The sequence below is a fragment of the Echeneis naucrates genome, chromosome 23 (assembly GCF_900963305.1).
Source record: "Echeneis naucrates chromosome 23, fEcheNa1.1, whole genome shotgun sequence".
In the NCBI taxonomy this organism is placed as follows: Eukaryota; Metazoa; Chordata; class Actinopteri; order Carangiformes; family Echeneidae; genus Echeneis; species Echeneis naucrates.
Window position 1 is genome coordinate 10398014 of NC_042533.1, and position 23771 is coordinate 10421784.

General features: G+C 40.6%; 1 protein-coding gene across 2 annotated transcripts in view; it reads right to left on the bottom strand.

Annotated features, from left to right (window-relative positions):
• Positions 1-23771, bottom strand: part of tbc1d22a (TBC1 domain family, member 22a) — a 106656-nt gene that overhangs the window by 45813 nt on the left and 37072 nt on the right. For both annotated transcript variants that reach the window (XM_029495037.1, XM_029495038.1), the window contains exon 10: positions 4891-4997. In XM_029495037.1, coding sequence (XP_029350897.1) covers positions 4891-4997 — 107 coding nt within the window. The remainder of the gene's footprint in view (positions 1-4890; positions 4998-23771) is intronic.

Genomic DNA, 23771 nt, shown 5'->3' on the forward strand with positions numbered 1-23771 from the left:
CAAGTTACATTAGTCAGGTTAGCCAGAGGCGCTGTCCAATTTAGCAGAGTAAAAGACTAATTGGCTGCTGGAGAGATGGGGTTACACTGGGGTCAGAATAGAGCTGTGAATAGAGCTGTGTCTCTACAATGCACTAATCCGTGGCAACTCCATTTACCTTTTTTGTTTGTTTATTTTATAGTTAGCCTTCATTCAAATTCAAATTTGTGCCTCAGTTTAAAGGTAGAGTCACGCTTAAAAGCACTTGAATGTGCCATGAGTGGGGAATCATGAGCAGTAATAAACACTAGCCCATTCCAACATGACTAATGTGTCCCCTCCGGTCCACTATCTCAGGTAATTCAGCCATGTTTTTTGATCTAAATGCAGCAACAGTGGGCTGCACTGTTTAATGTGCAAATCGCTGTGGAGGACCGTGTGCTGGTCATCTTGTTGACACTGTCCTAACACACACATGCACACACAAATGCTTGTTCTTTTACCTCTGCCTTAAAGGTCATGCCAGCGCAGAAGAATGGCTGTCTTCATTTAAGCCCTGCAACTGTCACTCTGTCTGCTAAAGCAGGGCGTATTACATGTTCTGGCATGGGTATGCAGCCCTGGATGTCAGCCTACACACCTGCTTTAATGTCATCAATATTAAATACACAAGAATGTTGCATTCCCCAGCTGTTAAAAAGGCCACCCAAGGGTGAAAAGAAAAGGGTTACAAGGGTAACCCTTGTACTACAGAGTTACAAGAAAAAAATGGCTTGTACAAAATATAGCATCAACAGGCATTAAGTTCCCTAAAATCAACTGATCACTCCAACCTACCTTTTATCCCAGCCCGGTCCTTTAGAGAAAGGGGCTGGGGTGCGGCCAATTTAAGCAGCTGCTCAATAGAGAAGCTGTTTAAATGAATTGACTGCCAAAATATGCTGCTCCATTTTAGTGGGGAGAGAAGAATGGTGGTGAATTGCTAAAACCAGAGCTAATGGCCAGTTTACTGTATTAGAATGAAAAAATCCTTCCAAAGCATTTCCAGTGTACACCACATAATTATATAAAATTGCAACTGTGGTTAATGGAGTGATTAAAAAAAGTATGTCTCTTTGCAAAAAAAAAAAAATACCATCCATGTTAAATTCATATTTATGAGCTTGTTGCTTTCTGATTAAATTGAATATTTTGCCTAAACTAGTCCAAAAGAAGTCAAAAACCAGTGTGCAATTTCAGAGGAAAAACCAAAAGGCAGCAAGTAAATTAAACAGACTGGTTCCACCTGCGAGGGCACTGCTTAGACCCTTGGGTGGGTCTTTTCAGCCATGGGGGCGCCTCTGGCTCGTCCAGTGGGTGGGGTGTGTGGTGGTGGTTGAAAGCGGGGCACTGGGGGGCAACCAACCAACGAGTCATGCCATGGAGCCTGCTCTTCTGCTACTACATGTGCTGGCTTAGGCAGTTCTGTGGTGCTGGCCATTGCCCCCCTGGATCGCTGGGGGCTGTGGCAGCTCTCTGGTTTTGGCGCCTTTTGTGCTCACTCATATTTAGGGAATGCCTCCATGCATGTGTGGTTTCACTTGCCAGCTCATGTTGGGTCACATCATGAAGAATTGATGAATCCTGCCAAAAATGAGCTGAGCTGTTCTTTCAATCTATCACTATGCACCCCATCTTTGACTGTGCTCCTCTGTTGGGACACCTTCACCTATCTGGTCTCCCATCTTTCCAGAGAGCTCCATAGAAACCCTCTGGACTCTGAGTGAGGTGGCAGGAAAGCATCAGCTGGCACAGCATCCTTCACTCCAATAGCTCCTACCAGCACCACCTGCTTCCCTTCCCCTGTCCATCCTTCTGCATCTTGTCTGTCCTTTGCTCCCCTTATATTCATTGAGGTCTAAGACTGCTCTCCCGGTCACACAAGGTCATGCCATTAAATAAAAATCAACAAACCAGCTTCCAGGGAGCGCTGGTGATGATCACATACATGCACAGAAATAAAATAATTAGCTGCAAGACTATAACTGCATCAATCGCATAAATAGTTGACACACATTGTGGTGTTAAACCATGTGGACAAATGCAGAGCAAAAAAAGAGTAGAAAAAAAATCAAATAAGAAAAAATAAAAGTAAACACACCTAACTACACTCTACACTCTCTCTAACCCCCAGGCCCCCACCTTCTGGCCCTTCGGTTAAGTCTAATAGTGTATAGTGGATGTGAAAAGGTTTGAGAAGAGGTCAGAGCAAGGATCACCAACTAATTACAGTGCTGAGGCACTCAGCCTCTGTCAGATTGTTTAGAAAGCATTCGGGGGGGAAAATGGGCTTCCCTGGTGCATTGCACATAATTAGTTTGGAGCCAAGGTCACAAACAAACACAAGCATGGGGACAAACAGCATCCCTACACATACAAAAGCATTTACAAACACACACACACACACACACACACACACACACACACACTATTCTTCTCCTGAGCTTGGCTTTCTCTCTGTCTTGCTCTCTCAGGGGCAACAAGGCACAGCATCTATTAATTTCTTAAATGAATAGCCGTCTAATTGATAGTTATTTATCGATGCTCACTTTTCATGCACAACACATGCTCCTGACTATTAATTACCTTCAGTGTAGGCCAAAGAGATGTTAAGTATGTTTTCATGCACCCAATGTATGTATTAAACAAATTAATTCAATGCAAATCAGCTATTGAAACAGTGTCCTTCATTTTCACTTTTCCACTATGGTTAAGAATGTTTCTTTTAACTCTCCATCCAATAATAAAATAATCCCATTGGCTAATTTATCATTTAAAGAACAACTGCTGCAGCCATTCTCTTAAGTGTAATTTTAGATTAGGGCCATTGACCCCACTGAGGACTTGGCCAATGCTTCTTAAACCATGCCAGAAAAATTATGAGTAAGTTGAAAATGTCAAAATTGTTGATGTTTTAAAATTTAAAACATATATTTCCACTTTTGCTTGCAGAACGCATAGCACCTCCTCTATTGAATCGGATGTGCTTTCATCTAGCATATGGTGAAAGCATATTTGAGGACCAAGGCAGAAATGAGGATGCTAAGTAACAGTGCTACTGCTCAGAGTAAATCTAGCACCAGCCCAGGCAGGCACGTTCGGAATTGACAGATGGCTCAACCATGACTGCTGAGAGCGAGGTCGATTAAGAGAGCTGGTGGGCAAAAGGGTTTGGGAAGAAACGATGAAACAAAATCAAGTTTGGTGCTGTGGTCTGTGTGCAATTATCTAGTCTCAAAACACTTGCGCCTGCTTTGGAATATGCAATACAATCACATTTCTTAAAACTGCACAGAAAAGGCTCGTTCGTACATAATGCACACATGGTTACAGAGGCCCAGCAGGCTTTACAGTGAGGCCACCCGAAACCTGCAACATTCAACATTGTGCATTCAATTGATTATCTGTTGTGGTGCATCATGCACATGTCAACTAAACTGGGGGGCCAAGATGCCAGTTTGTCTGTACATTTAAGTGGAAAGCACTGAGACACATGAATTATAAATGTAAGCACTTAGACAGTGGGGTCCTGATGCAGGGCCTTGACAGTATGCTGACTATGTGGATAAACACCTTACACAGGCCAGTAGAGATGCTTTTCAGATGACAGACCGGTGCATCTACCTGTATGCGTGACCCTGCATGTACAATGTCAAGTCAATTCGATCTCAAGTAAGGGGGAAAGAAAGCTTACGCACACAGTTGATGAAAAAAGTGTACTCTCTGGACTTAATACCCCAACAGGCAGTTCGCTGGTACAGTAATGAAGAAGAAATAAGTTATCCATCAGACGTGTGAGACTGGACCTTGCACAAATATAATAGCTAAGGCTTTGATTGGAAAAGAAACCATTAATTTAGCTGACTGTTTGATAAAGCAAACTTCAGCTTGTTAAACCAAACAGCGAATCATATGTGTTCCTGTAATGTGAAGAGTGTTAGCGCTGCTGATACCACCAAGACTGAACACCCTGCAGTGCAGCGTACACAGCCTCTCACCACTCCAAGTGCAGCATTTTGGACGAACGATCTCTGCAGTAGGGAGACCTAACCCTTGGGCTATCACCCGTTCTACCTCATATGAAAGTGCAGAAACATTGTACTGCCAATTGTAGAGTTCCTGCCAAGCATAAAAATGTGGAGTGGTGAGATAAACAAGGAAAGTTGAGAAAGAAGATCATCTTCCGAGGCCAAGAAGTAAGTGTGGACTAGTCTTAAACTGGATGTGTAACTTGAAGAATGAAAGACTTCACTAACAAGTAAGCATTTATTCTTTCTATCAATTAGTTTAACCATTTATGCCGGAACGTCTGCACAGGCGTGAACGTCAAATTACTGTAAGTTCGTCAATGTTTGCTGTATCAGAGATACAGTAGCTTCACAACCAATATAGGGTCATTACAGTAATTGTACTTGAGCTGTTGCCTGAAGTCAGCGAATCTGCTCCTTCGTGTTTTAACCGTCAATAGATTCTTTTGACATACTGTAAACTGTGGGATATTGAAGGTTCTAAGTATTGTGGAAAAATTGGCAAAAGCACTTACTCACAGGACACTTTCTGGCCCTTTTATGGTTAAAATATGCAAAAACTCCTGGTGGACAATTGGAAACTGTTGTTGAATGGTTAAGAAATGTAAAAGAAGCTAAATACAGTATTACCCACTACTCTGTTGAGAACAGAGCAGATAAACCAAAATCCTAACAAAAATATTTAAAAGAACGAATAAAAGAAATGTGGAGGGAGAAAAGGACGGACAAACTGGGAGACATGGAATATTGCATCTACAGTATGTTTGGACAAAAGTATAAAGCTGTGGGTATCTACTCTAAGACAGCCTAGATCTTTCAAACACGCGCGTACACACATGCTTACCTGGATGCCATCCAGCAGTTTGCTCATGCACCAGAAGCTGTCAGCCTCAATGTTCCTCAGAGCCTCTTCCTGGAGACTGGACACGTCAAAGTTTTCCACTTCCTCCTCTAGAGAAGAAAGAACAGCACAGAGAGAGATAGTGAGAAATAAGCGCTGCAAGAAACAATGAGACAGCTGAATAAAAATATGAGAGGACGTTTAAAGCAAAAGCAGAGAGAGAAAGAGTGACACGCAGCAGAGGTTCCGTAATAAGAAACCAATTCAAACAAGAAGATAAGAAATTCAGAAGTGTATGAGAGGGACAAATTCAGTGGAGAGAGTAGGTGTAACGCAAGAGGTAAGGAGGTAGGATGTGAAAGAGATGTGTGGAAAGAAATGAAGACACTGACGAATTGGAGCAGGGGAATAAAAGATAAAGAAATGAAGGGACTGTGGCGACAGAGTGTGTGGGAAGAAAATAAAAAAGCTGACTAACAGAGCTGGCAAATGATTACCATCTTTTAAAAACAGTGGGTTTTCCATGGCTGTTTTGAACATTGTTAACACGTCACGCTGCCTCCATGCATATAGAAGCATTTATGCTTCAGAGTTTAACGTATTTAACATATTTTCTTGGGGGGGAAAAAAAAGAGAAAATGTCATGTTTTATAGATAACATCTCTGAACTAGCTGGAGTTATATTACCTTCACAGAATGAAGACAACTTTTAGTTTCAAACTTTCTAATGTAGTCTTTCATTCCTACTATTGTATTGAGTTTGGTTTTGTGATTTCAGGGTATCAATTCTACTGTTTATGTTCAAAGTGTACGGCTATAAAAAAAGAAGTCAAAAGGTCATTGTGAAGAGAGAGGTAAAGGAGGAAGGGAGGTATTGGCAGAAGAATAAACAGACAATAAAAGGTAAGAAGTATGGGACACATTCTAAAAAACACACTGCAGGCTGCACAGCGGAAAATATTCCCAAGCAGTTAGCGCACTGAGTCCCCAGTCATCCCCGGTGGGTGACTTCAGCGATGGGTGTCATCAGATGTCATTAACAGCAGCAGTGTGTGACGGACTGCAGGGGTTTTGACGGACTTCTGACAAGCCACTGACAGCCAGTGGAGAGGAGATGGGACAAGAATGATTAACAATGATCTACAGAAAAAGAAGAACAGAGGGAGAGGGAGGCAGAGGGGGAGAGCAGAGAAGAACAGAAAAGGACAGCATGTATGTCTATGCGTATGACCATATTGCCAAAAATGTTATAGCTGTATGCTCGTTTGAGATGGTGCATTCCTTATATATACACTCACATACAAAATCAGGACCTGGCAGCACCGCATGGTATCCTTGGCAACCCCAGTGGAATGTTGTCAAGGTTGTAATGAGCATGCTCAGTCTGACTGACATACAGACAGGGAGATGGCAGAGAGCCAGGACTACAAAGCTACTAACAACTAGGCTGTATTGTCTCGTCTTATTTCAAGTTAGGTAAGAGCGGACAGAGACCAGATAGAGACTTCATTTCAGTGTTGCTTTTCACATCCAGTCAGATCAAGGTGTCCATTATGTTTCCATAACTACAGCCCATTTAATACTAGATATGGAAGCGGTCAGTGGCTGCATTGCAATTACATGCCAGTATAGTTCATTTGAACCACAATACTTACACAAGCAACGCCAAAGAAAATTGTAATAAAGCCACTGGGCACACGTAACAGATATTACCTGTTATACATAACAGGAGATATATAACGGGGACAGCAATATTATCGAACAAAATCCAATTTTCGTAATGAGATATAGAAAAAGAATCTGTTTGCAATGTGAAGTGTAAATATATTTCGAGACGAATGGGTCAGCCACCGAAAAAAATATTATGAGTCAGAGACAGCTGATGGGATGAATACTCGCAATATTTCTCCACGGCTTAAATTGAGGCCACAGCAGGAGTCAACTACAATCAACTAGACCTAAATGTAGTCTTGGAGCAGCTGTTCTAGGAGTGCAGAGAAAAAAGAAGGTGCCATCTGACCAATATTTAGCCAGTATTTAATTTAATAGTTCCTCTATAGCGATGCAGAAGACAATGACAATAAATGAATGCAGCCTTCTCTCTGTGGGATGCAGTGGCTGTGGGCATTAAATTTGTAGTTGAAAGGAGTAATTGTAAACAGGCTGATTGGTAATTCGGGTGGTGTCATTGCTGATTAACAAGGTGAGGAGAGTGCCACGGCTCTGGCGTTGAGGGAGACCCAGAGTATCCCAAAGTCTCAAATCAGTCTTTGTCATGGCTAAAGCTTTGCTGTCGGGCGCAGTTCCAAAGCCAGACCTTGACTCTGTAGCAGATTAGAAGGGACAGCTGCTTCCAGGAGTCCAGTGGTCGAACTGGAATTGGGCATAGCTCATCACAATAACAAGGACACGAGGGGGGGGGGGGGGGACTGGAGTGGGTGTTGCTGCATCACAAAGCAACAGTGCCCCCTGCACTCGCTAGTGGCACTGATGCAACCACCATTGACCGACTGTCAAAGCTCAGGTTGTTAGTAATTTTCATGGTCAGGTAGTCCGGACAGCTCTATCTGTTCGCTGTTTAATGGCTAAAAGAATCAAAGCTCTCTAGGGAATGAATGACAATTTGACATCCTGAACCTAGCTGAATTCAATTTTCACCACCCACCAGAATTCTCTTTGAATTAGAAGTCCTCTAGTAACATGCTTAAAAAAGCATCACAAAGCCGGCCACCTTGAACATTCAAACTTTGTGTCTCAGCTGACCTCCTCTCAGAAGAAGATATTGCTAATTACCTTCATGGAATCAATGCCTCAGGACTAATTCCAACCATATATTCTCTTGGTAATTACGTTTGGAGCTCTGTCTCCACACTAAGGACCAGCTGACAAGACATGTCTAGGACTTGATCCGTGTCTCAGCAGAAATGCTTCACAAATAAGAACCTGGGGAATTTGTAGAAGTTCAAGCTTCAGTGAGCTTTGCATCAGAGAACGAGAGTCTCGGTGGCTTTAGTTCTGTGTGAGATGTTGCTCCAAAATAACGTTTCGCCAAATAATATTTTCGGGCTTTTGAGACACCAGGTCACAAACTAACCTTGGCGGTGGACCTCGTTTGAAACGGCCAACTCTTGTAAGACACACGCAAACTTCTACACGTCAGCTCACACAAGCATCAGAAGCCAGGCGTGTTGTGATCAAATTGGCAGAACAGCAGAGTACACAAAACAACTGAGACAACTGAGTTGGAAGTATAGCCAAGGAGCTCCACATGCATGCAGAGAAAGCTGTACACACAAACAGACCGACACAAAAAAACAGCAAAACTGATTACAGAGCAGTAATTGTTTGCTTGAATACTCAGAGAATATCTTTGATCTCTGTTTTTGATTTGAAGAATACAGAAGGAAATGTTTATTTCGGGAATCTAAACTTGCTCCAACAACCCAAATTTGAGGTCAGGTATTATTCTCTTGACACAGTTTCACTTGTCTCCTCTCTACTATCAACACACCTCTCCTCTTTTCACACCTAAACTTCCTTTTATGATATTCTCTTGATCTCTGTACTGGTACATCAGTGCTTTTCCTCTCTTCCTTCTCCTTTGTTCCCTTCACTTCAGCACAGCCACTTGACATGTCTTCTGCTGCTACTGCTACCCCGCCTCTCAAAGCTGCAACCCCCTCCTTCCTCACCTCTCCTCCTATTGGCCATGGAGCCAGCTTCCTGGCAGGCCCCAGGGCTCATTTCCTGTTTGTCCTGGCGCAGGGGGCAACTTGTCCAGAGAGACCAACTGCTTGGTCGCTGCCAGCTGTGAGCACTTGGCACAGCTTAGCATGCGGAGCCGGGTGACACCTCCGGAGACCGAGTGCGGGCAACTACATATGCAGGCACGCGCACGCTCACTGAGTACACACACACACACACACACCTACTCCAGTGCTGCCATCTGCTCTTTACAACTATGGGCCACAAGGTAATGTGATGTAAGATGATAAATGAGCTAGTTTGGCCTGATGTAATCATAAAGCGTGTGTGCTGAACACGGGAGTCGGCGTGCGTCTATGCAGACGGCAATTGGCAATGAAAAAACAGTCCCGTTTGACAACCTTCTGTTGGTTCAGATTAATCACAGGCTAACCTGAATTAGAGACCGCCACAGAGAGAGAGGGAGAGAGAGAGCACATGAGTGCTTTTAACATCATCACGCCATCCAAAGCCTCTAAGATCACATTAAGTGGTGCAGTCATTACTTATCATTTACAGCTGCGGTTACGGGTAAATCTAATGAATGTAATGACTTACAATTTGGGTGGCGAATGCAAACATTTCAGAATCCACTTTCCACCTTCAGAATGATACTGGGGCAACAAAGCCACAAGGCTTGATTAGCTGCTCTTTGCACATGTACAGTAATACTTCCACCTCCCTTCTGAGAAACCCATATTCACCTACAACAAAGGGGGGTGGGGGGGAGCGATTTCCCCACCATGGCACAATTGCTGTGATAACACTGATGTTAATGAGGGCTGAACATTTTCCAGTGAGGTGGCATTCTTACTTTTGGATAATTAAGACAAGAGTCAACGTGACAAACCTGGTGTCACCAACACATCGAGAGCACACAGACACACACACTTACACTTGAGTGCAATAGGAATAGAAGGATAGAATAGAGGAGTGAGGGAAAGAGGATGTGAAGATATGAAAATAGATAGCTGGAGGTGAAAGCAGGTAGCAGTAGGAGTGAGATAGTGAGTGTGAGAAAGCTAGAGAACATGTGGAAATGATGAGTGGAGGCGAGAAAATGAATAATTTTTTTCCACTCTCATAGTTTGAGGAAATAATCATATGAAAACACTTTGTTTATTTGGGTTTTTGAGATTTATCTCAAGTCTGCTTTCTAGTTCCCAAAAGAGCCAAGCCCAGTGTCTTAATTTTTCTTCAAAGCACAATACTAAGCTTAGTCACTGAAAGCATTAAACTTCAACATCACCAGTGATAAGGAGCACTTTAGGCCCTAAAATCTACACAATCGCACCAACAACTTTCTCATCTCCCACTATCTGCACTATGAGCCATGTGTCCATATATCAAACAGCAGGCCCCACAGCTGTTGTTGATAATGTGAGTCCTTGACATCAAATAGAGCAAAGCTATCAATACCATATCTGCCTATGTGCAGATATTATGATCCACTTTCCCTGAGATAAGATGGTGTCTTGCATGAGGAAGCATAAAGTCCTTAATGTTGACTAAGGCCACTGCATTGCATAAACTGTTGCAGCCAATATCTCAGCTCTCCCCATCATCACCCCCTGTGCCCGCCTGTGGCACATTTGTTCAGCACAGATGTGCGTGAGAAAATGTGGCTCCACATGCGTGCAGCTGGCAACGCACTCCACAACTGCGTAACCATGGCAATGCCAGAGAGACACAACGCTGCCTGGGATGAGGTCTGTTTGTGTTTTCCTCTGCAGGTTTCTCACAGCGATCGCATGCAAAAGGAGGCGAGGGTATTGATCGGTTACATAAATCCCGACTGATAGAGCTTTTATGATTCATCCCCACTGCCAGACATATGACATCCAATCTGTAAAACACTTTGTACCAAGAGGGCTGACACAGAGCCAAGCAGACATGGATGTCCTTTGTTTTATTTTCTTTAAAATCTTCTCTTTAATTTGCCAAATGGTAAATAGTTCTATAGCGCCATTTATCCCAGACTTTTTACAGTTTCACTCTTATTTACACTTCATGCTGACAACAACATTCTCCAGCCTCATAGGCTACTGATATCAGGTTACAACAATCATTTTACTTCCCCAACTAGATGATTGAGCTCTTTGAATTCAGTGGTGGACAGAACAGGTTGATGGACAGGAGTCTCATTTTATGTGTTTTCTTGCATCTTACTGGAATTAATTCAATCCACAGTGTGGCATGTTTCCTCTCCAAATGTTTTCACTTTCATCGCTGTCACGCCGTAGAAATTATCCGTGACTGTGCTTAAACTGTAAGTGATGCTGATACATGACTGGTGTGGTTCTCCCAAATGGACATTCAAGAGTCTCGAGTGACAATCGTAATCCTCCTTATCTTTTGAAAACCTCTTAAAAATTTAAATGGAAAGGTATAAAGAGTTTTTAGAAAAGCTAATTTGGCTGCTAATCATTTAATTGTTGAAATGAGAAATTCCAGCTTTAATGTCTCCATATAAATGTCACATTTTCCTTCTCTTCATCTTTTTAACAGACAGAATTTATTTGCGGAATTGCTTTTTTGCTTGCTTTGTGTTTTTTTGTTTGCTTTTTTGTTTTTTGCTAAAATTATTTCAAAATATGGATGTTTTGTTTTCTAATGAATAAAAATTAAGAAAGGATTTAAACTGCGACAAATGATCTAGAAATGATCATATTGACTTCTCAATAGCGTGTAAAAAGGGATTCACCCAAAAATGTCTCATGTGATCAGCTTTGTAATTTGGAAAATCCTTATTAGAAGAATGGGGCTCCTGCTCCAGGACGCAACGCATTACCAGGAGGAAACTGCCAGCGTTGCACTTTATTAACAACCTGCTTTACTTTCCATGGAGAGCTGTATAATTAGTCAACTGACCACATGTTCACATAAACTTTTATCGTAAGTCATTTATATAACTAAAATACAAATTTGCTGGTCTGTTTATTTACCATTGTAAATTGTACTGTGTATACTATGGCACTACAAACTTTTTTTTTTAAACACAATTTTCACATTTTAGAGTGAAAAAGATCATTTTTGGGGACTAGTAGAAAAATAACTGAGATACAGCTTTACTACAAAAGGCCAGCAGGCCAAGTAAAATGGTGTCATCACATGTGGCTTTGCTTTTGATTTCTTGTTCATACGAGTTTTTCTACTTCTGTCTTCCTTTTGTGCCTTTGTTCGAGGGTCTTTGCCATGCCTTGTTGAAAAACACTATAAAGATGTCTGTATACCTGCCTTGCCATTTGCACTTTGCCTTGTGGGCATTCATGTTCGTATCCAAAATGAAAGTCCATATTCATTTGATATGTTGTGTTCATTGCTGAACCAAATAGCCACACTAAAATTGGTGCACATTTTCAGATACACTCTATAGAGTTGCACTCAGTTGTTCATATCATAAGTGATGGAAATGGTCAAAAAAACAAGAGAGTTCTGCACAGCTGACCAATCACAGCGGGAAGCAGATTTCAATGTCGAATTTTTTGGTTTCACAAAGTTACATAAGTTTACAGCACAAAATATCTAATCTGATGTTGGAAAGGCATGAGGGCAAAAAGACAGTCCAACGTCTGACAGACACTTCTAGCAAAGCTTCATGGCATTAAGTTCACACAGTTTCTTCATATTAATGATATTTCCACATTATTCAGATACTTACCAAACACTAACTCATTCTTCAGCAATTAAAGAATTACTAATAGTGAACAGTTAGTGTGCATTACAACCAGTGCTGGTCAGTTACTTCTCTGCATTGAAAGAGTGATTTTTACATGTGACATAAAACCATGCAGGCAATCCAAATCGAGACACTGCTGAGAGCCAACACACGATGCATATTAGAGTAAGGTGTGAACTAACACACCAAGCGATTGGATCACTGAAGACAGTTAATGGCAGGTCTGAACAGGGCTTCCCCCCTGGCTAACCAGCACAGGATACTGTATGCATAAACAGGTTAGGCGTCATACTCAAGTTTACTGTCGTAGAGCAATTTGTACGTGCATGTATGAATTCAATTACTCAATCAGTCGCTTTATATAGGCTGCCTTCTAAATGTGCATCTGAAATTTTTTCTAAACACATTCAATGTCCAATTCTTCTGAGCCACAGTAAATCTCCTTGAGTAATGAAGGCATTTAGGAGCTGAGGGAAAGTTTTCCTGAGATGTAAGCAAAGGATCAGTCCATTAAGTCATTAGTATGTGTAATCTGCAGGCTTAGTTAGGAAAAAAAAAAACATTAGGGGAGCAGTAATAAGTAGACATTATGAACAGCAGAACCACATTTAAAGAAACAGGCAGCCAAACTAGGGGTGGTGAGACAGACACCTCGAGATATTATGCTGTGCTGCTATGCAAAAGACTATAAGTGCAAATGTGTGTGAGGGCACAGTTTGTGTGTGTTTGCCCATACGAGTGTCCAGATCCTTTGAGTGTGCATGGCTGAGCATGTCTTTGTTTCAAACAGGCCAAATGTCTGAAACGTCTTCATGTGTCTCTGTGCCCCAGTATAACCAACGTGCATGCATCTGTGTGCGCATGTGGTCATGATGCAACCTGAAACACCACACACCACCAGCACAGCAGCACGGAAAGATGACTGTTTCAATTGCCTCCAATTGCATCAGGTCAAGCGGAACGCGTCTCGCTGGTGACAGAATGATAAAACAGATTTTCTTTTTTCCAATCACACGGCTGACAAAGAGAACAAGAAATAGAGACTTGGAGAGATCTGAAGCTTCTTGGTGGGGAGAGTTTCAATTTATGGCTTTTTATAGTCAAGTAATTAACTTAATCTAAAAATATTCAATAACCCCTGCGATTATTCACAGCAGATAAATCATTTTTTGACAGAACTATTTCTCTGGATCATTGCGGAGCTCTATTGCTTTTTATCAGGAGCAATGAGAGAATCTCTGGTAATATGGGGAAATAAGATCAGGTCGGATGCAGATGAAAGCATAGTTATTGATTTTCAGCTTTATAAACCCTATTGTCAAGCACTGACAATGGTCTGTGTGAATTCATTGGTCACCTCTTCACCGTAGGCCAAAACATGCAAAGCTCACAACACACAATCGAAAACAACAAAAACAAATGTGCTACACTGCCTTTCCAAATGGCTAGCCTGAGGGATTTACCATTTAACACCATATTATATTTTTGTAATTACATTTCCTGTCTCTACCTGCTGTACAGCTTTATGACTGGAAACAATTACCACATTTTACCCTGTTCTCTGCCACATTTTTTATTATTTTTCTTTAGAACTGAATGATCAGTTGCTAAAACACATCTTCCCATGCTTCTCACCTCTGGGAGGAAACATTATCCTGCTTAAAATGGTTCGTTTTCATTCCATACCACTCTAATCTACACATTTCATACACATCACTAATCATTTAGTGACAAAATATTGACAACTTTTGACAAATCCAAATAAAGGGAGAGGAACGGAGGGGAAAGCACATAAAAACAACAACAAATTGTACAATGTAGAGTGTAATTCAGTGCATCTTATTTCCATCTTAGTTCTGTCACAATGCATAACTTGTTAAATGAAATTCAAATAGACGACTAAATGTTCACTCTGTTCTCCCGTTTCAACCTCTTTTCATAAAAAGCTTTCAAACCTTTTTTTCTGTTTTTTTTTTTTTTTTTTTTTTTTTTACTATTCATTGGACCTTCACTGTTAGTACACTCAACACTAAACCCTTCTAGGATTGTTTATTCCCATTCTGAATTTTTAAAAAATTGCTATTTCCACACCAAGCTTTGCTTTTTTATTAAGATTTATTTGGAGTGAGCCTACCACTTATTGTTTTTCTGAAATCAAAACATGTTGATAGGTATTATATATTTGGACATAGTAAAAAACTGAATCAGAAGCAGCATTGATCAGATAAACCACTTGTTAAAGTTTTCAACTAAAGACTAAACACAAAGGGACTATGCGACAAGCTACTGGACACAGCTGTGGCTAGATGGGCACACAGACACACAAATATACAGAAAAAAGGAAGGAAAAGAAGTCAAAAGCAAATGTAAGATGGCAACCAATGAAAGTGTTAAAGAAAGGAACATATTTCAGGGGAATAAGGAGACATTAATATAGAAAAAAGGTGGTGAGAGAAAGAGACTAAGGGTCAAAACTATGGGACTGATTCAATTTCTGCCAGTCCAAATGCTATTACTTAACCTCAGAAACATGGTGATTGTGGTCTAAACCAAATATAGCAGTGGAGACTACACCAAAGCTCAAGCCAAAAAAAGACAAAGAGAGACAATGTCAAAGAAAATAGAAGAGCAGATCTCCAACTGTCTGGGGAGAAATAATGTCTGCACCAAGCCAATAATCTCAGCAACTGATTAAAGCAGGAGAAATTAGAGAAAGCAAAAGTAGATAAAGACCAAAGTAGAAAAGACAGCGTTCCTGCTGGATGTCAGCAGCTGTGCTTGGGCAATCACTAAGCAGCTCATTAGAGCTAATAACAGCCGTTAATCAGATAGGGACTTAGAATAGAAGGCTCAACCAACAGTGGCCAGACCATGGGGAGAAAAAAGCCGATATTAGTTAACCGCCTACTGGCCAAGATCCACTCCACAGATTGCTCAATTTATAGACGGACAAACAGGCAGATGGATGATATGGTGGCAAGGAGATGAGATGAGAGGAGAGGAGAGGAGAGAAGAGAAAAGACAAGAGGAAGAGGGGAGAGCAGAAAAGGAAATCCAAATACAAAAGGCAGAAGCATTATAATCCCCAGATTTGAGGGCACTAATGAAATACAAATGAGCATGGCATATTACCGCATGGTAGAGCTTGATGTGCCACAACTAAAGCTCCATGCCAGTGGACAAACAACAGATCAGGTAAGAGATATGTGAGGAAATGGGGGAAGGGGAAAGTTTCAAAATCAAGACAAAAGAAGATAGAATGTCATGCTGTTGTACAGCAGATGTGCCAGAGATAAAACCGAACTGCTGCTTACTTTAGGATATACAGCCGATCTGAGCTGATGGCGAAACCTAAGTCACTGAGCTTCCAGTTAGATGTTTCTGCTTCTGTTCCCATTGAGCTAATCTGTTTTTGTGGTGTGTGTGTACGTGTGCGTATGTGCAGTGACCCATTCACCTCCACCTACCTAGCCTATCTGCAGTGCTGCCTCGCCCCCAACAAACACATGTAGACATAAAAAGGCAATTCATATAGTCTCTGTGCAAGTGTTCACTGTGGCACATTGACTTAAATCAGAGGTCTCTGTCTCTCTGTGCTAAGGTTTTGCAACAAAAGAATTGTACAGTATGCAGTTACATAGGTTAATAATCTACTTGTGGTACATTTGCAAGTCCATTGCAGCCTGTACCTATTGGGTTCTAAAATCAAAGTAAGCTGATTTCATTTCCACTCGAGCAAAGAGCAGCCCATACATTAGAATAATACATGCATACAAAGTTAAGTGCGTGATTCATACATATCTATTAATTAATTAGTTAAAAATTTATATTTTGAATTGATATTTAACTTCTAAAAAGAGGTAAAACTGAATATTCTCTAAAATGTACCACGCCAACGAAAAATACATTTAAATACAAATGTAATATGTGCACACACACAATCAAGACACCATAATCATTTCATAAAATACAAGAAAATGACAGAGACAGGTGTCTGTCTTAAAAAAATTACAGCTTGAGAGAGTTAGTATTCATGAAGTAGGCATGTTACAGAAAAATTATGGATTTATGCCAACAGAGTTGGCAAATACACTGTTCTGAAAGATCCTGTCAAAGCCAGGCCTAATCTTGGTCACTGGGTAAGTAACATGAAAGTTTCTTCCTTCAAAAGCAATGAATATTTTAATATTTTCACTATAATTTCAAGACGTAAAGCACTGTATTTTCACCATGGACTTTAAATTTTGATTTTGTTTGCTGAAATAAACCGAAAAAATTAGTGCAGTGCATGCATTTTTTCTGCCAAGGTCCTCCTCCTTTTATTTGTGCATAAATGACCAAATAAATTGGGATTAAACAGCACTCACACACTGACAAAAATGTAAAAGTGCCCAGTTGCTATCTACAGTTCTGGTGTGCTGTAAAACATTCCATAGTGTGTGGTAAAAAGAAGGCAAACAAAGTGATACCCTGCATCCACATGTAATGAAGGAATTAAACAATTAGTCAATTCAAATTAAATGTCGAGCACGAACTGAATGACTTTTGAAAGACTAAAGTCTGACACCCCCTCACATCTAAAGACATTGTGTCATAAGTCAGACACTTATGACATGTCAAATTTTGTAAAGACTGATGATCTAACAGGGTCACTGTGCAAGATTAGATTCCTTTCAAGACTGTGTTTACAGAGGATGTTATTGCTCTTAATATATGACTCATTATTTAATCATTATTATGCAGGGTTGGTAATTCAGATCATTAGTTATTAACTCTACAATTACTGGACTTCTTGTTCTTATATCATTTTTAATTTTTTGTCTAAGTTGCCCTGCCTCTTTTATGTATTCAATGATAAAATTCTCCGTCGACTTTTCCTAGACCCACAGCATTCAAGAAAAAACTGTGGACTGCTGTATGTACACCAACCACCAGACTGAGCTTTTCTTTGTCCTGTCCAATTAATGTCCAATCCTGTCCAACATAACACCAGTAAAATACAAAAATACAAAAATATAATTGTGAAGGAAGTTGAGCAGTTGATCATCTTTCCTGTTTTCCCTTACTGCTGTAAGAGCACTCCATCAACCTCTAAAACAAGTTTCTAAAGAAAGTGCAGCTTAGATAAACTTTTTAAAACATTGTAAAATGTCACAGAGAAAGGACCAAGCTGATGCTGACTAGAAACTGTGTGTATAATTTACAAATGTGCCCCTAGCAAACACCAGTTGCTCTGCATAAGCAAGTGATAAAGAGCACAGTGGAGAATAAAGTACACGTTTTCTTCCATTTGAAGATACTTAAAGTAGTTTTTGAGGGAAAAGCATGTGTCTAGGGATCTGAGAAGTCTTAATGTTTTAAAAAGGCTGGCTAAAACATGAAGACAGGCACATAAATGCACACATATCTTTCACAGAAGTGTCAGGACCTCCATCATACTACAATATTTCTCCTATTTCTCCTCATTACCAGCATCTCCTGTAGTAAACACATGGACACATCACCAGATATTTAGCAGCTTGACTGATGACCGTGCTTGGTTGGACACCTTATTTTTATCCTCTGTTTGCCTCTCACTGAGTGGTGAGTACTGTGTAAATGTCTAAGGCTTCTCTTTTCAAGCTCCTTTCCCTTACTAAATCACATCCCCATTTGGAGACAAGCTTCTGCTTTTGCAATAAATATGAATTCAAATTTTAAATATACTTAACCCAGAACATTTTATGGATGTCCTCATCCATCCTTCCTCAAGGGTCCCTGCTCACCGAGCACATTATCCTATTTTCTACAAGGACAACATATGTCTGCAAAACAGCAGAAAGCACATCATGACTTTGCAGAACCAAGATCACGTTTGCCTCAGCTCAAACGGAAAAAACCTTTTGTTAATGTTGTTTATCTAGGAAACAGGATTTGAGTATACAGACAATGGCCTGAAAAACAAATTAACTAAACAACAGACTCATGATAAAATCTGCAACCAGTATTTCAGTAAGCTAAAACAGGCAGTCAGCAGCAAGAAATACAAAGCCCCATACTCTTATTTGTTACATTAATTTAGCCTTTATGTTTCATGTAATCTGTAAGTTTATGGTAAATGCAAACCATGCTTTCAAACTTTGGAAAAACTTGTGAACTTTATATGTGATTGGGCTAACTTGCTACCTTGCAAATTTACAAACTCAGTAGAAATGGAGAAGCATTAGCCTTAATACATGCACACTTGTAGAATGTATACCGATCAGCCATAGAATAACAGCCATCTGCCTACTTATTGCACAGGTCTCCCTTTTACTGCCAAAACAGCCCTGACCCACATCCTACAGATGCTGGATTGGATTGAGATGGGGAATTTTGGAGTCAAGTCAACACCTTTAACTGGTCATTGTTCCTCAGAGTATTCCTAAAGTTTTGCTGCAGTGTGGCACAGAGCAAAGACGCCACTGCCAGTGAGTAAATTTAAAGTAGACATTAACCGTAACATCAATATGACTGGTAGGAAGCAAAGTCTTCCAGCAGAAGAGTCTTCAAAGCATCACATTGCTTCCATTGGCTTGGCTATTTTCCGTACTGCATTCTGTTTTTTCCTGGGTAGGAGATACACCGGACCATTCATGTGATTTCTGACAAACAAAAAGGCAGTTTTCTACCAGAACCAGCATCCATTGGTTGAGCTATCTGACTCACAGAAGTTCCCCTGGTGGATCGGGCAATCCAGGCCAGTTGTCATTACAAAGAACCAGCAGTGAGTGGTCACCCTGTCTCCATACTACAACTACAAGTCAAGTTGAGATGACTCAGAGGCTACACAGACTTCAGTTGTATTGAGTCCTTGGAACACTTTTGTACCCCATCACTATTTGGCCTTCACATCCTTAAACTTTCCCATTTTTTCTACTTTCAGCAAATCAAATTCAAGGACAAAACATTCACTTGGTGACTAATGTATCCAACCCACTGACAGGTGTCATTGTAAGATGATCAATGTTATCACTTCGCCTGTCAGAGGCCATAGTTTTATTGTTGATTGATAGAAGTCCAATATTCAGTCTACATTTTGCCTTCTTTCAAATCTATTAATGCAATGTTACATTTGGCTTCAAAATGTGACATTTCCCATTACATCCATAATTTTTTAAAATTATTATAGCAGCTTAAGGGATGTGGTATTTGAACCAAAGTACATACAGAGAAACCAAAAAAAAAAAAAAAGAAAAAAAAAAGGATGGTGATATCGTACACCAGCCCATTCATCTTTTAGCTGACTGCATGGGGCACTTTCTAAGTTGGTCATTAACCCCCCCCCCCCCCGACTTTTTTGGGGCAAATCTAGTTTGTTCGGCCTGTGTTTGTCCCTCTCTGTCATTCGCCATGCCCTCACTCCTTTTTCTTAATCTTAAAAGTGCTGTTATTTTCCACTATTCTCCATTCTGCTTGTTCATAACTGGTTTTTGTCAAATGCTCACCTCTTTGGATTTCCAGATACAGTGCCTCATCCCTGTGTCTCTTATCTGCCTCTTTGTTTTCATCGTTCTTCAGACTGGATCCATACTTAGACATTGGCAGGCAGATTGCATTATGGATCTACTCCCCAATCAAAGGCCATTCCATATTAAAAGAGGACTGGTCAGTCATGGCCCATCCATGCCTTAATTAGATGGCTTTTATTGCTGGCTAATGGAAGAGGAGCTATACTGTGGAAGATAGGGAGAAGACAAAACAATGCTTCACATTTGGCGAACAAGAAACGATAGACTCAACTAATCAATTTCTCCTTTGACAAGAGGCAGGCCCAGCAGATTGCTTAACATTCTTAGTGGATACACCTCAAACCCAGAGGTATTTTTCCTTCTTAGGAATCAAAGGGAGTTTATCAGTCCTCTCTCAACAGGAGTTTCTCAATTTGGATTAACCAAGTAGTCAAAGTATGGCAGCAATGAAGAGGGTGGGGTTGAGAGGTAGATCCATCACTCCACCTTGCATAATCAAAACATGCACGGCATGTATGGGGGCCAAACAAGCACTGCAGTGTCAAACCAAAGCTGTTATGTGACTTGGAAGAAGGAGCCAGAGAAACAAAGCTGTAGAGTTCAGAGGAAAAACAGGGCGAGAGATGCTGACAAAGTAATAACAAACCCAAGACAAAAAAAGAGGGAGTAAAGAATTGTTTAGAGGATAGATTAAAACGCTGCAAACAGGTCCAAGTGCGAACCAGTGAACTGGCTCACATCCACAAATACTGGCTGTCATTCAAACTCACGCACAGCTTTAGACAACTCAGACACACACACACACCAAAAAAAAAAAAAAGAGAAAGAAAATCTAGTCTGAAAATGTAGTCTTTTCAAGGATAAAGGACTAAAAAGTTGTTGTTATCTCAGTTGGTAAAAACACACTAGCGTGTAACATTGGCTCCATAACTTAATTTGACCCTATAGGACATAAGCAGACTTTTGTTTTTCTTTGCTGCAAGCTGATCTCTCACACACTGTGCCCCTAATTTTGTTTTACAGCTTTTTGGACAAAAGGTCAGGCTTTAGCTGATTAGTGTTAGTACAAATCTGAGCAAATCAAGGCCCACTGTCAACAGCAGTCATTATTGTGTCCATTAAACAGAATCTGCTGAGGAGAATGTCCAGCTCTCTGCAGCCATTTCATATCTTTCCTACCTCGGAATAAATGCTTGCGTTGGTCTGGATCCATTAAACTGCAATAACTACCTAAGTAAATAAGCACCTAATCTGTTTGGCATATCATTGCTAAAATTGTGTAGTGTTTAATGCTCATTTCTGCTGAACCCCCAACAGGTTTAAAGCTCAGCCTCAATAAGTTAGTTTGAAACATTCACACCTGAGGTCTGTATGAACTAATCTATATTCCTTGTTCCTTGTTAAACTACAGTCACAGTTTCTGGCAGCAGGTCAAACACTCAAAGAAAGAATAAAATTATAAGTCACTTACAAATCTCTGCATCTCTCATTTCTTAATATGTCAGGGTTTTCACCACACTGGTTCATTTCTTGGATTTGACAGGTCAGTGCCAGACCTCACGCAGGGAACAAAAGGATAAGTAATAGACCCTGATAGCTGGTGTGTCTGACCTACAAACACCTTCTGCATCTGCATTGCTCATGGAATGTATGGGGAATAGAATTTATTTTTATTCATTCTTAAAGTAAGAAATTCTGACTTAAGAGAATAAACTTTCTGCTCTCACCATGAGCCATCAAAGGAGAAATGGGAAAAAAGAGGGATAGGGAGCGCACTATGAAAGAAAAAAGGAAAAACAGATGGCAAGAGAAGAAGCCAGAGAGAGCAGGAGAGCACGACAGCATGAGATAGTATATCTCACACTTTCTACCCCTCCACAAAGGACCAGAATTAGGCCCACCTCATGAAAGAGCCAAGCCTCTCTCTGCATCAGAAAACAAGAGCGCTGAACAACAACACGGAGCCTCAGCCCATCATGTAAGATGCCAGCCAGGCACATTTGAAGGTTTGTTGGCAGTGTATGTTATTCAAGGCTCATCAGCGCATGGAGATGCAGGGGAACAAAGCACGGGTGATGCTTTGAAGATCTGACATCAGTCTGACTCACCCACAGAGAAATGCAAAGAGAGGGAAGACACAAATGCGGAGGGAGGTAGAGATCGAGAGAGAGATAGAAGTAGAAAATGACAGTGAAAAAAGAAAGGGGAAACATGACACAGGAGAAACTGACAGAGAAGGAAAATAGTAGAAAAAGTAAAAGACAAGAGGCTAAATGAAAAAAAAAAAAAAAGTGAAATCAAGCATCTGTCCTTTATACACTATTGTGAACACAGCTATTTCCAGTGTTTAGGTAACATGTATATACTCTGTTTATGATTCCTCATCACAATCATACACACTGAGCAGGGATTAAGACTTGACTTCAAGTCAGTTTAAAGGCAGTGCAAGTCTGTGTGGTGCTGATGTAATGGATTTTTTTTTTCTTTCTCAGGTATTCATTATAATCTACATAATAAAGACGCCTTTCTGGTCCTGATCTTGATGTACCTCATAGATAAAGTTGCAGTAAACGTCAAGAAAACCCCAACATGCACTGAACTTGGACTCAGAACTTATGGAAAGAGAAGTGCTTTATTGAAACACAGATTGCACCCATAAGAAGGAAAATAAAGTCTAACACTCATTAACTCTGGGTAAACTGTTGCGTGCCACAAAACAGCAAAGAGAAGCACAAAGTCATAGTCAGCCCTCTTATTTCTTGTGGATCCTAATTTTATCTCTGTGACCAAAGTCCAGAGTGGGCAAGATACTCCTCAGAGCACTGGGGTTTTTATTTAGGCTACCTGAGCCAAAAAAATGGCACGAAGAACTAAATTAGGATAACCAGCATATGTGATCTAAGGAGAAACTCATTCCACGGGGGATCTTGCAGTTAGCAGCAGACTGACAACAGGCATTGCTTACTTATACTTTCTATATAGACTTTGCTGTTGATCACAACCACAATGAAAAGCAGACTGCCAAAAGTCTTATTGAAAACAACTAGGTTTTGTTTTTTGTTTTTTGGAAAAAATCCCAGTAAATCCCCAAGTATTCGGTTGAAGAGCTGTTTTCCTGTGAAAAAAATTTGCATTTGCAATAAAGAAGGGGAAAAATTGACTTTCTGGGGGGAAAAAAAAAAATGGAGGTTTGATTAATTTTGATTTTATTTTACCTATTTCATTTATTCTGTTTTTGTGCATCTGGTGAACAGAATAAATAAAGTGGGTTAAAAAATGTAATAAAGAAAATATATAAAGTATTTTCTGCTGACTGACAGTTCAGAGACTTTTATGATAAAACGTATCAAGACTGTCACAGCTGTCAACAATCTGGACGGATGAGCTACGAGTAAAAGAGGAGTAGTGAGGTGGAAAATATTTTTAAGTATCTCATCCTTACACTTCTGACAATTAAAACATCTTTGAAAGGCCGTTTCTTCTCCAACTGCTTCGGCGTCTGTGTGTGCTTTGCTACTGACAGAGTGTGTTTACACTGTCAGAAGAAAGGAGTGTGAGCGAAACAAAACATTTATCTGCGTACATGTGCCACAACATAAAAACATTGAGCAGGGGAGGGTGTGTGTGCATGCTCTAGAGAGAACACCCTGCTATGTGGTGAACAAGCATTGATGTGCCCACATGTCATTCTCTGAAGACATATGCACGTGCAGCCTAATTGTGAGCGCTAACCGTAATGCTTTGGTAAACTGAGCACATTTACAAACTGTAATTGATGGGTGCGTCTACATAAAAGAAGCGGCAGATAGATGGAAGAAAAGAGGGTGGAACAGAGGGCACAGAGCTGCAGGACGAGTTAATTCGTCATTTGTTGTGGGGAGAAAAAAGGGGCCATCTCGAGGGCGCAGCGTTTGATTCTCTATAACCTGTTGTGACGAACCCAGTGAGCAAACCCCAAGTCTATCCAGCCA